This window comes from Polistes canadensis, unplaced genomic scaffold, assembly GCF_001313835.1.
Source record: "Polistes canadensis isolate GaletaPanama2010 unplaced genomic scaffold, ASM131383v1 scaffold_280, whole genome shotgun sequence".
Lineage (NCBI taxonomy): Eukaryota > Metazoa > Arthropoda > Insecta > Hymenoptera > Vespidae > Polistes > Polistes canadensis.
This window is the reverse complement of record NW_014569827.1, coordinates 17,512-34,503: the sequence shown is the minus strand read 5'-3', so window position 1 is coordinate 34,503 and position 16,992 is coordinate 17,512. Positions and strand designations below refer to the sequence as shown.

The following is a 16,992-nucleotide window of genomic DNA, read 5'->3' as shown; positions in this document are numbered from 1 at the left end:
GTATTTTCATTACCTATTGTTTTGCATTCCAATGTTGATACAAGCAGCAAGTAAATCTTCATCATCCTCGTCAACATCGCTAGCTTGATCTAAATTACCAACGTAAGAAGTACCTTTGTTTAGAAATAACTCTTTCGAGGTTCTAGACTCGCTATCAAATGTTATGCTTTGATTAGTTATTATCTCATGCTTATCTGGAAAAAGTTCATTCATTATAAAGATAACATCGATAAGGTTTACACAAGGTGTATAAATATAAAGTCTGATGCATACACACAAAATGTATGGTCGTCAAAGAAAGTTCACATCCTTGCTTACCTATTTTAATATCGGATGAATTCATTTTTGTCGAATCATCTTGATTATATTGACAACTACTTGATACTGATGATGATGACTCTTGCCACGTAGTTTTCTCCACGAATTCTTTCGTAGGATTGAAATTTTGCTTTTTATTTTGACCGGTAGTAAAACGATTGATTTTTTCTACATCCAACAAAGACGACGCTTTATCGTTTTGTTCAGTATCATGCAATTTATTGGGTTCTAATAATTTTCTCGATAAACTTTTCATTTTACTGTCTTCCTGTAAGTCGGAAGACGAAGCTGCTCGAGAAGAATTCAAGGAAATTCCACGCGGTGTACCTTCGGTACAATACATTTTAACGGTGTCATCCTCTTGGGACGAGACTTCATTCGGTAATGAGGATGTGATGAGACTTTGTTCGGTAGTGACAAAATATACGGCGTGTTGTTTCTCGTCATCCTCAATAGTTTGTTCAGCATATCGTATGCTATAATCCGTGGGCTGATCTAGATCAGTTTCGGCATAATTTCGAAACAATGATTCCTCCGAATTATGACTCAAAGTAGGTGATATTACATTTTGAATCGAATTCAGAGGATCGTGTTGATGCAACAACGATGTGTCGGAATACATGCGATCGTAATCCTCGCATTGCTTAGTTGAAAAATTATCAGGTACGTAAGATAGTTGCGACGATATTTCTGATTTAGATTTAGGAATATCGCTACGGTATTCCGAATTTGGACAAACAGTTACTTCGGTATTTTCCGAGACGCTGGATTGACTGGTGAATTTAGACGTGGATGACATACTTTGATTGAGTAACAAAGCGTTTTCTTCGACAGATGAATGTAATAAGGTTTGGGAGCAAACAGCTTCTTGATCAGGAACAGATGACCATGATATAGTTGAAGTAGTCGAACGTAATTCACTGCCATTACCGAATCCAATGTCGGTAGGTCTAAGATTTTCGGGTATTGCATTTTTGTAACGCAAGGTATATTTCTTCTCAGATGAAGTTGTTTTTGGATTATCCAATTGTATTCCATTATCGAATCCTGTTGCTGCATGTAAAGATAAAGATTGTTTTCCTTGTGGCTCGGTTGGCGACATTCCGTTCATAACATGTCGGTGAACTCTTTCAAACATCGTGTCGGAATGTGTACTAGTTACCGACCTCATGGATTCTCTACTTTCGCTTCTGGAAACTCCGTTGCATTTATTGCCACCGGATGCACTAGATTGATTATACAATTGATAAGATCGTAATCCACGTGTATTAACAGCGAGAAAGCTGTGATCAGTTTTAAACGTGAATTTGTCTTCCTTGTTAGTTGGCGACGTACTCGGTTCAATATTATCACAAGTTTCAGCTAGATTTTGATCAATTTCTTGTTCGAGGGCGCGTTGTCTTCGAGCTGCGAGAGATGGCAAGGTCGATAATCCAAGTCCGCGCGCAGTTGAATCCAATTGTACGAGATTGCTGCAGCCAGGTTTGGCACTGAGTAAATTTTTTAACGCTGCACTAGAACCCATGGATATCATTTTATGCTTCGAATGTACGAGACTTCGTAACATGGGTACAGCACCCAAGGACCAAAGAAGACGTTGATCTTGTGGACACCTCGCTGAGAGATTCCAAAGTGCTCCGCATGCGTTACTGACAACTGTCAGACTGGGTGATCGTAATTGTTGTAAAAGTACTTGCAAGCAACCCCTTTCTCGTACAATAGCTCTGTAATCTTCTCTAACGGCAACGTGACAGGAAACGTTTCGCAATATACCACCGGCATTTTCAACAATGGCCAAAGTTTTAGACGGAGCGTTGTAACTGAGCATGTCGACGAGAAAAGCGAGAGCTCCGTCGACCGCGCATATGTCTACTTTGTTCGTACTACAATGAGCAGATAGATTCCAAAGTGCCGATAATATAGACTTCAGGGTTGACTCTTTTCGACCCTCCATAGCAGCTTTCATCAATCCCGTAACTGCTCCAACTTCCCTCAACGTTTGTTTGCTACTGCTATCGGCTCGCCATGATAAATTTCTCAATACGCTTGCAGTTACTTGTCTGAGATCGTCGCTGGGGCTTCGCAATTGAGAGACCAATGCTTTCATAAATTCACGGAAGGAACATAAAAGAGCCTTGTTGTTACCATCGCCAAACGTTAAATTGGTCAACGCCATGCCCGCGTATCTTCTTAAAGTGATACAATTTTGATCGTCGCATTCGCTGCCATGAGCTAGGTGATCCATCTCTATTAATTCGGCTACGGCATGAAGACCACCGAGTTGACACATCGCGTGACGATGTGCCTCGTCAAACGATAATTTCATGAGGGCTGCTATTGTTGGTCCTGGATGTTTGTCAAGATCCGCTGGCTGTCCCGATTCCAACAACGTTCTCAATGATTGACAATAATCTCGTAATTGTTCGAGGAACCTGAGAACTCGTGTCTCGCGACGTCTTGCTCTCTCGTCGCTTTTAGCATGAACAACATTGTGCAACGCACGGGACGCTCTTTCTCTCGTTTCTGGATCTTGTCCAGCAGCATGAATCAATTGAACGAGCAAAGGTAGACAGCCGGATTGTCTCATGACGAGACAACTGTCGATAGAAGTACTCATTGATAATAAAGTTGAGCTCATATCTTCTCGACCTTCGGAACTTCCTAGCATGCTCAACAAATTATAGACAACGTCAACTTTAGCTCCCAATCTACGATGTCCTTGCATCTCCGTCGAATTACCAAGCATCGTACCAGAATTTGATGAAAAACTCATGACACTTGCCATGTCCTGTAATACAACGCGTCATTTGACAACCCCCTCAAAGTTAACATAGAAATATCTTCTAATATCCATTAAGATTATGATAGTTCGAACTTACGTTATGGGTAGACATACTCGATGTACTCTGTTGATTGGAAAATCCCATTTGTTGATTTGCCCATAAATCTCTTCTGATGGGCCAAGTTCCGCTATAGGATGATGGTAATCCATGACATTGAAGGGAACTGCTGCCCGGCTTGTTTTCTTCCTCGCTACTGGCATCCTCGTTGTAACATTTATTTCTTCTCACATAAAACTGTAATGCACAGGTTTATATATATAATATACACACACACACACACACATAAGATGGCATTTCAAAAATACATGATTAAACAATCCTGCGCTACGGTAGCAGAGAACTTTTTTCAATATCAAGACAATTTTCTGACGTCACGAGGATACATCGATCAACCTCACAAACACATCAATTGTTTATATATCTTTTTCCTCTCTCTTTCTTACTTTCTTTTTTTTTCTTCTTTTTTATTTCGAATGCATACCGTATGACTCACTGTATTCATTTCTGCAAAGTGCATCCGCAGAAGAAGAATGATGAGCCGAATGTAAGAGCGAAGAAGAATAACTTAAAGGCAGTCCATGTAGGAAAAAAAAAGAGGAAGGAAGAGAAATATACGCCGAAGGGAAATGCATGCTTCTGTATTAGTGAGTGAGGGAGGAGAGCCAAAAGGGGAAAGGGAAAAGAGAGTAGACAAGGAAGACAGACCCCGAGAGAACAGGAGCGAGAAAGAGAGAGAAATAGCGAGAGAGCTCGAGTAAAATCAATACGTGCTACGTTAGTGGACGTGTATATATGGGATATACGTGCGCCACGAGGCGCAGCTCGACAGCACCCTCTCTTTCTCTCTCTCTCTCTCTTTCTTTCCTTCTTTCTTTCTCTGTCTCTCTTATTTTCCAGACTCCATCAGACGACCATGAAAATAAATTTCCACAAAACGACGACGTGTCTCGATACTCGAAAAAAAAACAAAAGTCATCCAACCAAATAGCAAACCAAAGAAACAATCACGTTTAGGCAGCAGCACACACACACACAGTAATAAAAATGATAATAATAATGATCCCCTTGGATAATACGACACTTTTATCACACAATTATTAATTGTCTCGATAAAATAAGACTTGAAATATAGTCACAACACGAGAAAGATGCTGCTGCTGCAGAAATAAAATAAAATAAAATATGAGACAAATATTGAGTACCTCAGGACTGGAGGTGGACGATCTGCGTTCGTCTTCTTCTTTGATCTCGGGTTCCATGGCATCCTCTTTCTTGGTATCCTTGATGAAACAACAACCGGCAGATGATAATAGATAATTTGATTGACGTAAATCAGTATTCGTAGCATCGGTGAACAAATTCTTGGCAGCGGCAGATCTCACAGCCGCTGCCGCAGTAGTGGCCGTCGTGGCAGCCGTGTTGTTGATGGTGTTGGTGGTGTTAATGTTGGTGTTGGTGGTGGTGATGATCGTCGTGGGTGCCACCACCACCGGCACTGCCGGCACCGCTAAAGCGGCTGGACGTCTCGACGAGCAGCTTGTCTCCGGCTCGTGCGCCGCGACGACCACGGGGTAAACCAGGGCCGTACTAATATCGCCTTCCAAAATTCGGATCGGTCGCCTAACGTTTACAGGATTGTTATACCTGCTACTTCTGCTGATGCTACTGCTGCTACTGCTGTTACTGTTGTTAATTTGAATCAAATTGTTGCTGCTACTGCTGCTACTACTGCTGCTGGTACCCAAACCGCTGCTACTACCAACGCACTCTTCCACTTCGAATCTCTCGTACGAGTGATGAGCTTCTCCTACCAATCCTCCTCCGCCTCCTCCTGCTCCTGCTCCTCCTCCTCCTCTTTTTTCTCCTACTCTTACCGCTCCTCTTTCTGTATTCTCCTCCGGGAACAAACCCCAAGTTTTCTTCGATGCCACCACCTCAACCTTCTCCTATGGGCAAGCAAATATTTGTTTTACATTATTAAACATTATTAGTTTTTCACATTGGATTGGAATGATGATTTTTTTAATCTGTTTACTAGTATTGATTATATGATTGTTTTAATCCTTTGTTAGTATATTTCGGTTATAAATAATCAATACTTTCTTCTAATTGAAAACAAAATAGTCTGCTATCTGATGAAAGCCATCATTCACTCTGGATGTCATTCTTAATGGATACAAATGCAGTCCAAGAACTACTAGTCATAGCAATTAGAAAGAAATGTTCTTCTAACAGTGAAAATCAATTGAAACTATCAAACAGAGATAATGATGATGATGATCAAACGTAAATCACGTTGATTGTCTAACTCGTAAGACAAATTACAATTTCGTTCTACATTTATTTCTTGTTTTATTTTATTTTTATCTTTCTTTCTTCCATCCACTTCATATAGTAATAGAAACTTTCTAAAAATGAGAGAAAATAAGGTGAAACAGAGCGATTTACTTTCTTTTTAATTTAACGTTTTAAAGAAGAAACAAGAAGAAGAAGAAGAAGAAGAAAAAGTCCAATTTCCGCAAATGGCGATCAACGCGTGGTTTGTTAAGTGGTCAATTGGAGTTGGCGGCGGGAGATTGAAATGAGAGTTTAAATGCCGCGTTTGACCTTGGATTTACAATCTCTCTACTACTACAGGTGTTACGGCTTGTGTAAATCTCAGCCACGTATATATAATAAATGCAAATCTATAAATATATCGCATAAAAAGATATTTCAACATTTAAATGTTGATTTATACGCCATTGTTATCGTCATCATGGAATGACGGTGGTAATAATTACGAAACTACACACCCCTTACGTCATAATGCATACATCACGTATACAAATATAGTTTCCTACTTAAAAAGAAAAAGAAAATATTCTAACGATTCTAACAAGTTGAAACTAGGCCAAAGGAGTGGAAATATTTGAACAAATAAATATTTAAGAAATATCACTATCATATTAACATGTAAGATACATTTAAGTTGGCAAATTTGGATCATTCAATTGTAATAAATAATAATAATATATTACCGAGAGATTATATTAAGAAAATAGGATTGAGAAAACGAAATGACTTTACGAACAACTTCAAATATCATCGGGAGGAGGAGTTTACTTTTTTTCTTCTTCAAACGTTACGTGAAAATAGAAAAAGTAGATATTAAAAATAGTATCCCTAGTATTTCGTTGAACGTTCGAACGAAGATTCGAGGGAGGGAAACTTTCCTAAAAAAATAAAAAGAAGAGGAGAAAAAAAATCAACATAAACGAGACAAATTAGAGCATACCAATCAGTGACGCGATCAAAACGAAAGTAAGCTTGGAATATTGTTTGCTTCAGTGTTACGGCCAATGTACTCAAATTAATAATAAGCATTGACCCAGGGTATACATAGAAATCTCTTTTAGTTTCTTCAGACCGTATAATTGATTGGAAATTATTCTTCGTGCCAAGAGAAAAAGAAGAAGAATAAGAAGAAGGAACTATCATCATATAAATTTAAAAATCATTCAAATGTAGACTCAAAAATAAATCAATCGTGTTGTTAAAAGAATAATTAAACCAAATTACGCAGAAAGCTATGAAGAAAGTAAGTTAACTTCTATTGAATAAAGGCATGATTTTATTTTTTATATTGTTAATGACTTATTTATAAATAAGTAGCATAATTGATAAAGGATTTGTGTTAAATTGCATGTTAACTAAATTTCCTGTCATTTTAAAAATTCCTACAATTTCTGCATCATTTTGTAATGAATTAATCGATCTAATATATCATTTTTTTTTTAAATTAAACGAGTAAGAAACACACACGATCGTCTAACACAAAAGACACGCCTTCGTGCAATCGAAGGAGGATATTACGTAAACAACAACAACAACAACAACTACTACGACACGTTCTTTCATTATAAAGACAATCACCTTGCAATCTCTAGTCCGATAATTATCCCGTGCGAATTTTGAATATCGTAAGATCGTCGAAGTTGCATTAAAACGATCGTTGTAAGATCTATCTTCGTATTGATCTTCTTCTTCTTCTTTCTCAACAGCATCCAAACTTTCCTTATTTTCCATGATTAATTTCAAACGATTTTTCTTAGTCTTAACAGTTTTTGGATTAACTGTTGTAATATTCGTTGAGAAAAATTTCGTAGAACATGGTAAAGGAATCATCGTGTTGTTTGATCGTTGTTGACGCATCGAAGAATTAAATGATCCTTGACGAGAATCATCTGATAACAGATGTCTTATCGAAGAACGATTCATCTGATTCCCAGGATTATTTCTGGGCATCTTTTATCAACTTAATCCAAAAAATATATTTGAGTGCGTAAATATAAGAAATTTGTCCGACGAACTAGAATGAAGTGTCTCTTTCAAACGTCACGATGATAGATCAAACGTTGTCCTGGTTTGATGGGACGTAGTAACATCATCGATGTGTCTCTTGAATAGTACAATACTTTCTCTAGAACCTCTCCAACTCCTCTTTCCCTCCTCTTTCTATTTCAATCTTCATCGTGTTCCATCAGATGTCGGACAGGAGGTTCGACGCATGCGTCGAAGCAAAGATTTTCAAAATGTCCCCCTTCAATGCCATTTCAGTAACCCCTTTCTTTTATAGCAACTAACCTTCTTCACACCTCCTTTATTCTGGTCTCATGTATATGTGTGTATGTGTATGTGTTTAAACAAACGATACGGAAATATCTTTCCGTTTGTTCTTTTTTTTTATTAATTTATTCACTGAGTAGAATAATCGATAAAAGATTATAAAATATCTTGGAGGATCTTACTCGCGGATGAGTATTTTTCGTTTGGTGAATAACAACAACACGCATCGATGTCCCTTCACGACGTTCCATTTATAGTCATACGCAGGCAGACACAGAACAGCACAGCAGAGCAGCTGCTGCTGTTGCTGCGGACTTGGGCTACGTTTTTACGATGTTCTTTGTATGCCAAGCGTGCAACTTGCGGGCCACGTGCTCGACGCAACATCCTCCATAAGATGATCCTATAGGAAATAACTCGAGGAGTTGACAAGAAGAAAAAACAACTTGATCGTAGGGTTCAGCAAACTAAATTGTCAAAACTATGTGTGTCTGTCTTTCTAAAATTAACATTTCTTTCTGTACACACGGATCACATTCTACACTCTTGCAGCACATTGAAAATAATCTACGAAACAATGACGCGTTGTTGATATATTTGTTCAAATATTACGCGAATTAAACGATACAATTTGATTAATTGATAATTATCACAATAATCATCGTACATTTCAATTCGAACACGCAGCAAACATTCGATGATCACAAGACGCGTTTCAATTTAATTATTCTCCGGTTGTACACTGCAACGATTAAACTTGGTGCAGAGGAAAAACGAACAAGAACTAAATTCAAAGGAATGGAAAAACATTGTGGTATGTATGTATAGCAGTCAGACTTAAAAGAACCGTCACACTGAATCGTCCATAACGGAAAGAATCGAGAACGTGGAAGGTCGAATGATAACGAGCTTAACCGCAAAGAAACGAAATGCAACTAAACGTTGTCTTTGCTAATTTAAGTCTTTCAGGACTTTTGAAAAAATAACTTCGAAAGTACTATCACAATATCGATCTCAACGAATTCGATTGATTATCAAATATAAATATTTTCTTGAAATGCAACAACAACAACAACAAAACAATTGGAACGAATGATTTCATCTCTTACTGTTTTCTTATAACTGTTGAATTTGGAAAATGAAATTTTCTGTCCTTTAACAATTAAATATTCTTTTCCCCCCCTTGTAATTTTTAATTTTTTTTTTTTTCAACACTAAACGTACATAATATTTAACGAGGAAAATGAGGAATCTCGAATGCACGTAGCCTAAGTGGCTGATATAAACTGACGTAGGATAGGGGATCGGAGAACAGCTGGGCTCGGCCTGGCTGCTGTGCGCCATCACTGACTCACTCTCACTCTCTCTCTTTCTCTCTCTTTCTCTCTCTTATTCCTCTCAACAACTCCCACTCTATCATTCTCTCTTTCTCACTTACTCATACTCTACTTTTCTCTCTTTCTCTCACACTCGATTTCCTTTCTCTCTCTATCTCTCGCTGTGTACATAATCTTCCTTCCTGTTCCATGATCTATCTGCATCCTCTTCAACCCTTTCACTATATCCCTTTAAGGTACATTCAAATCTTATCTACGTTCAACCCTTTAAAAATAAACAAACTACAATTTTCTTATAATAAAAAGAACATTCTACAGGTCAAGATTAGACGATCTTATTTATCTTTTATCCTCAGATGCAATTTTTCTTTTCTTTTTATATACTGAAAAGAACATTTCATAGGAAATAAAATGTTTACAAAATTGACTAAGTTGTGTGTGACTGGAGTATCAAATTTTTGTTAATTAAATCTTCTTAATTAAATAAATTAAACATTTGGGATTACAATTGAACAGTTATAATGAAAAGAAAAGAAATAAAAAGAAAGAAAGGAAAAAAACAAAATGCAGGTACTTTATGAATGCCCAATATTCTTTTCTATGGGGGGTTAGTTAAACAGTTTCGGGCTATTTGTTGGATTGAAAGAAGGGACACACACAAAGAGAGAGAGAGAGAAAGCCTGATCAATAACATCCCCTGCAAGTAGAGTAGAGTGGTGGTAAAACCCTCACAATCCCCCCTAACTTCCCGGTCCCCTTCAATCTTTCCCCCATGAGTAAGGCGCATGCTCGCCAATGAAATTTCTCTTTCTCCTACTTCACTTCTTCTTTTTTTTTTTCTTCTTCTTCTTCTCTCTCACTCTCTCACGATTACCCCATAATTTTCTACCACCCCTGCTGATATATATGCTTTATATATAGATAGATCTGTGTTTGTACGTGTGTGCGTATATATTTGAAGGGCACGCGGAAGGACAAGCATATACATAGGGTTTTTTTCGAGAGAATGCACTTGATTCACAGCATTGAACTTGAAATATTTTGATAATGTTTACGATAACTTTCGTAAAACACAAACATTTTATAGTAATTAATCAGACAAACAAACAATAAATAGTGAAATAAAAGTTCTCACATTTACACAGCACACCCCATAACGCATCATAGATGCAATTTACACAAATAAATTATATACAGTAGAATTATGTAACTTTTACAACAGTACAGGTTGGGTCGTGAGTGAAGATTAAAGTATCGCATTATTAAGTATTCTTCTAAACGGATACACCACCACCGTGTGAATATAAAAAACTTGGTGCGTGAAAAGAAAATAAATCTATTAAATACTTTTACAGATTATATATCAGCTTGAAAAATCTCCTCTATCTTACTCTCTCTCTCTCTCTCTCTCTCTCTCTCAAAGAAAAAAAAAAGAAAATATTTATATTGATTCCCATATCTAATCTAATACTATAATAAGTACGTTTCGTTGCATTAATATCGACTGCACTGCGGTTTAAAATACAGCGTGCTATGCAAGCAAGCAAGCAACTACGGATGCAACGTATTAACTAGCTCGTTGCTGATAGTTTCATAGATACTAACACATGTGTTCCCTAGAATGCGACCTTTTACTGACCTTAAAAAATAATTTATAAAAAAAGAAGCAACAAAAAATCTGAGAAGAACTCCGATAAAGCAACTGTTAAAAGGAAATAATAATCTAACAATGAGAAAATTATTAATAACTGGTTCTGATAAAAAACGATTATTAACACAATTCCAGAAATAAGTGATATCTCTTTTTACATAGATCACATCTGTCGCGTCAAGCTGAATGAGATAATGACAGGCATGATTCATAAGTACATATATATGTACTTTTAGATGTCTTATACGTACAAGAAATGTTGCTTTTTAAGTATACTTTGCATATATAACATTTTGATGGTGATGACGAGGATGATGATGATCATAAGGTTTAAGAGGTAAATAAGAATTAATCTCTGTTATCCAATGGACGTTATAAATGTCTCTTTGATGAGGTAACAGAAGAATAATTAGTAATTAGACTACTCGCATTTGGAAAGTGGCCAATTTCTAAAGACAAACTTTCACCACAAGTGTACACCAATTTTCGAATTTCAATATTAATCATTTATTTTCTATTGTAAGGGAAAAAAAGAACCATAAATGACAAGATTACTTTCTAATTGGACAATTGGTATAGAAAAATAAAACTACGGTTGGTATACATTTCTACAAAATGTAAGTGAATGCTTGTTAATTGGCTTACACTTGGTCCAACAGTGTCGTCCAACATTAAATTACTAAGCTCCGTTGTAGAATGATGATAGTTGATGATGATGACGATGATAATGATGATGATGACGATGGTGCGTGTGGACAAAGGAGAGGGTTCGTTAACGAAGCTCTTACACGTTCACACTTACTGCTGCTTGCTTGATTGCTTGCTTACTTGCTTGCTTGCTAGTTTGCTTGCTTGCACGAGACGACGTAGTTCAAAGGAATCAAACGCTTACTAACACCAGCAACCAAATGTGTTACAGCTTACCTGCGAGATCAATCGATCGTGCTCGTAGTTTCTCTGGGCCAAAAGTCGACTGGTGAGGTCGCCCGATCGAAAATAGTCAACACTCTCCAAATTTGATAAGAACCTTGGACGAAGTCGGAGATTGCTGGTAAAAATCATACAAACAAATTCTTTCTTATTTATTGTATCAATTTTGTTTTTTTTATTTTCAATCCAAATATTTAACCCTAGAACTATACAAACTTATTTAACTCCCAAACTACAAACTGGGGTATATATTTACCCCCAAGGGTTTTTTTAGTCCTAAAAACTGTTCTGATAGCAATAATCAGACCTTTTAAGTATATAAATTTTTATGTTTTTTTCATGCCAAAGAGAATGGTGAAGATAAAATTTTAAGTAGATGGAATAATAGAAAATGAAAAGGTGTTTCCATTAAAATACCTCGGTGTAAAATACTAGACAATTTTAGAAACAACCACCCCAACGGCAAAGGAAAGAATGAAAAGTGAAGCGTTGAAACGTGAAATAAATGTGTGGTGGTATTAGTAATAGTAGTAGTAGTAGTGGTAAATGCGCGACAGAGAAGAACCTGCTTTACAGGCATGCACAGAAGATGAAAGCTAACGATCACAAAAGTTTTTCAGAACGTTGCAAGAGCAAAGACGCGTCCGGCACAATATTTGGTGCCATCAACCCAGAACTAAGTAAAAGCTGCTGTATACAACTTCCTTAGTGTGTTGTATATGCCTCTAACGAAGAAGCAAAAAGAAAAAGAAACAGAGGGAGGGAGGGCTGTGGGTTCTTTTGAGAGTTTTATCTTTTAAAGTACATATTTTTTGTCTAAATATTATTAACTCACTTGCACTCAACAAAAGGACCTTGCCCATCCTCAGTCCTACGTCTTTTTTCGTCTTTTCTTAATATATTATCTGCCAGTATCCTCCCTGAAAAGAGATACATGTGTATTATTATTAGAAATAATATTTATTTAAATATAATTTGTATACTATACTATACTAATATAATATTTTTTTATTATTTATTATACTATTAATTTATACTATTATCATTGATATTACAAAACACTCATTTCGATTTTGTACCTACAATAAAAAAAAAAATATTGGAGTAAGACAGAAAATTGAAAATTACAATTTCCAAAAAAAAAAGAACCTCTTACATCAATTTAACTAATAATCATTTATACATTCTCAAACTCGTTAGAGACGATTGATATAACCGTACTGTACTGTATGTAAAATCGTGGCAAAAAGATGCAAAAGTAATGAGAAGAGTGCTCGAACAAACTGATAGACGGTTCTCCTTCGCACGTGTTTTATGTAATTGAACGGTGTTACGTATGTGCATGCATATATATACGTAAATAAAAATACAGTTACCAGAAGAAGCAAAAAAGAAAAAGAAGAAGAAGAAAAAGAAGCGAAAAAGAGGATCAAGTACCAACCCTCTTGAGTTCTTTAAATAAAACATTACTCGCGTTTGATAAATACGAGTACAGGGAGAAAGAAATAAAGAAATAAATAAATAAAGAAAGAAATTTCTTTATGAGAAAAATTGTTGAAATCCTTTTGGCCAATTATTACATGGCGGCAACATAACACGTTGATCATAATGATGAGTACTACTCACTGAGAAAATCCATATGCGAATTGCCCTTGAACTTGAGTCACTCGAGCCTAACCAAAATTATTTCGATGCCTGGTAGCACACGTTTCTCTTAATCATCATGATCTTTTACATACACACATGCATACATTAAATACACACACATATTTACGTGGATTTGTGCCTTTGAATCGAGACGAGGTTAGTTCTCGTTAACTACTCCTTCAATTTTACCTCTTCGCGATAATTAGTCATCGTCAAAATTATACTTGGATTGAGAGAAACAAAATTGAAGAAAATAAAAAAACAGAAAAATAAGGTAAAACGATCAAGAGGAAAAGTGAGTGAGAAAGAGAGAGAGAGAGAGAGAGAGAGAGAGAGAGAGAGAGAGAGAGAGAATGAGTGAGTGAAAGAAAAAAAAAGGATAATTAATTGAATTATTAGAAAGGAAAAAAAATAATCAAAATTTTGTATTTATATCCTCAACGTTCGAACGATTTTTCTTTTCTGTCATCTAAAAGTCTAATCTTTAAAGACATTGAGCAAATTTCATTTCTATCTTTCTCTCTTTCTCTCTCTTTTTTTATGCATGTCTAACTGTCTGTCTCGCTTACTCGCACATACAACTGTTTCGTACACGTGAATGCATCGAAGATCTCGTTTACTCGCTCGAAATACGTTTTCTCTATCTTTTTCTCTCTCCCACTCTCTTTTTTTTCCCCCTGTTCACCCCACCTATTGTATCACACACCTAAATTTCCTGTTATATGTACGTGCCAAATAAAATAGGAATAGTAATGGTCTTTTCCCTATGCGTATTCACGTGTGTGTATGTGCGCGTTGTGTAGATGTAGATTCAAAGAAGAAAGATTAGAGAGCGAAATTCGTAGAAACATTTTATCCTCCTTTTTTATCTTTCTCCCTGTCACCGAGCCAAAAGGTTGCACTGTCAAACCCCCCCATTTACTTTTATTTACTAATATGTAACAATTAATGCATCTATGTAATAGTTCATTGATTTACAAAATGGTTCAAGTTATATTGCAAATATTTTTTATCATAAACCCTTAAAAACACATTCAACAACATGTTACAACATTTTTCTGTTCAGTGTGATCAAATATTTGTATCGTAGATTGTTTTTTTCTTTTTTGAAACTTTAAATATGATTTCAAATACATTCTTTACGTGTACGAGAACAAACAGACGGAGAGAAAGAGAGAGAAAGGGAAATTCATCCAATATTTTAGTATTTTTTTTTCGTTTGTTCTTTTTTTTCAGGTCGGTTTGGTTTCTCGTGAAAAGCTGCGTAGTTCTGGTGGCACCGATCCAAAGCCATCGTCGTCTCTTCAACGTCCAGACGCCATGCGCTAGACATAGCACGTGTCACGATCCTCTTCGTGATAGTTTAAATCGAGTTTCACGCGTCTTTCTCTTTCTCTCTCTCTCTTTCTCTTTTTCATGGCACCGATAACGCGACGTAATCTTGGATGCGAGGCAAATTCTTTGGAAATGGTATGTGTAACTCCGTCTTCTATCTAATGTAAGTAAGATACTTTCAAGAATTTCTACTAAAAATGGCAAATAAGTATATACTCTTTGTATACAAAAAATGAGAAAAATTTGGATCTTATTCGTTTACGATCGAATTTTTGTTCTTCGTTCCTTTTTTTCCCCGGACAAGAAAAGGGAGAGGAGACAATTCGACTTACCTTTTTTACAATCGCGTCTCTCGTAAGTCAAATTGTGATTCACGTCCTGCGGGATGTTCGCGTTGTATAGAGCAGAATGCAAGTCTCGTTGCAACAATCTCGTCTCGTGAGTAAGCTCTCGAACCTGGTCGAGAAGCTTCTCATAGCTCGATATTGGAAGCGTCATTCCTCTCTCATTTGGCTTCATTTACGTATCGTTCCTTGAGTTAGCCGCGCCTTCGTTGGACGCCTTATTTTACCCTCCACCGACATTTTTTTTTCGACGATTAGTTTTTCTTTCTTTTTTTTTTGCTTTTTTTCCCCTCTAAAACAATATAATCACGTTACGACGATCAATTAAATTCTACGAGGAGAAACAACCGAAAATATTCTATTAAATTGTCTCTAAGCAAACCCCCTTTTTTCTTCTATACCACCACCAACCAAACAAAATTATTTTTTAACCCTTTGAGTGCTATGAACGCATATATGCGTTTGGTAAAACTTGATACGCGCGTTTTTATCAATGTGAATGTAAAATAATGTAATATATTTGTTGTATCTTGTCAGATAAAAATAATATATATTGCGAGAAAGAAAAATTATTATTAATAAATTATTTCCTTTGTAGAAAACACTTCAGTTAAAAGTATTCAGCATTCAAAGGGTTAAAGTACAATATTTTTTCTTTTAATAAATAACAAGTTAAATAAAAAGCTTCGTTAATAATGATGCCGAAATAAATAAGAGAGAAATTTCTTCCGAAGTAAATACAAACAATATTTCTACTGGTCACTATTGCGTTAAAAAGAAACAAAAATACAATAATTGTCGTAGACGATATTTTCAATTAAACATTGAACTTAAATTGAAATGTTTGACATAATAATAAAATCGTGCTATCCTTTTTCGGACAAATTAACAAAGTTTTTTTTTATCAATGCTTTCAAGTAAAATGGGAACGAAGACACACATTTGAAGAGATTAAAATACTTTTTGTGTTCCAAGGGAAAGAATTCTGTGTATGTGTGTATGCGTGTGTGTCAAACGATCATCATCCTTGACGTTGAATATAATCTTTTATCTTTTTTCAATCAATGGAAAAAGATCGTATATGACAAAATGAAAATTCGTCGTGCGTATTAAGATTGATGATTATTTTTTCATCGAGAACAACTCATACATCGATCTTTTATTATTATCGCTTTTACGAACATTCGAGTATCAAACTGAAGAGAAAACTTTCCTCTTTTTAACACATCTTCTTTTCTATACTAACAATAATTATAATTATAATAATGACGGTTGTAGAACAATGAGAGAGAATTCGAAGATGGGAAAAGAAAAGAAAAAAATGGGAAGGATAAAAATATGAAAAATCAAATATTTTCATTAATGAAGGACGAAAGACGAAGAAGAAAAAAAATGATCAAAAAAGAAAGAACAAAGATCGCATTGATATGAAATATTATAATTGTGATATATACTTTTCGTATGCAATTGTAAAATAAAAAATAACAAGAAAATTGCGAGCAAAATTCTCTTATCTCGGATAAACATAATAAAAATAAAAGATCTAAATAAAAGAAAAATATAAATTTAATTGACGGTATATAAGAGAATCATACATGATTTTGAAGATACACGTTTGATAATTTTCAGTTACCACGTGCGTGCAGTAATAGAAAAATAAAATAAAATAAAACAAAATGATGCATGTAAAGACAAAAGTTAAAAATCAAGAAACAAGAGGAAGGAGTAGTAGTAGAAGAAGAAGAACAAGAAGAAAAAGTAGAAAATAACAAAGAAAACCACAAAGAATAAGCCAAAGCGCACGGATTCATTATTAGCGGGTGTACGCGAATGAAACGTTGAAGCGTTTCGCGTTTCTATCCCTCGCGTGTTTTCTCCTCCTGATGGAGCTTTTGTTGGAGATGAAAACGACAAAAAAAAAGGGGGAGAAATTGAGACAGAGAGAGAGAGAGAAAAAAAAAAAGAAAAGAGGGGAAGAA

At 35.7% G+C, this 16,992-nt stretch overlaps 1 protein-coding gene and 1 long non-coding RNA gene across 7 annotated transcripts in view; one reads left to right on the top strand and one right to left on the bottom strand.

Annotated features, from left to right (window-relative positions):
- LOC106791038 overlaps window positions 1–16,992 on the bottom strand; it is a 30,451-nt gene that overhangs the window by 6,785 nt on the left and 6,674 nt on the right. For 3 of the 6 annotated variants that reach the window (XM_014756385.1, XM_014756381.1, XM_014756382.1), the window contains 7 exons: window positions 15,002–15,305; window positions 12,523–12,607; window positions 11,682–11,805; window positions 4,364–5,107; window positions 3,198–3,395; window positions 319–3,106; window positions 14–194 (listed from right to left, as the gene is read on the bottom strand). In XM_014756385.1, the coding sequence (XP_014611871.1) occupies window positions 14–194; window positions 319–3,106; window positions 3,198–3,395; window positions 4,364–5,107; window positions 11,682–11,805; window positions 12,523–12,607; window positions 15,002–15,188 (4,307 nt within the window). In that variant the 5' untranslated portion in view covers window positions 15,189–15,305. Of the gene's footprint in view, window positions 1–13; window positions 195–318; window positions 3,107–3,197; window positions 3,396–3,642; window positions 3,877–4,363; window positions 5,108–7,076; window positions 7,911–7,951; window positions 9,175–11,681; window positions 11,806–12,522; window positions 12,608–15,001; window positions 15,306–16,992 lie in introns of those variants that run through there. The other 3 variants (XM_014756384.1, XM_014756383.1, XM_014756386.1) reach the window with 3 other exon arrangements.
- On the top strand, window positions 11,005–11,671 carry LOC106791042. The gene is made up of 3 exons (XR_001382154.1): window positions 11,005–11,094; window positions 11,282–11,351; window positions 11,417–11,671. It is a non-coding gene; the product is annotated as an uncharacterized LOC106791042 (long non-coding RNA).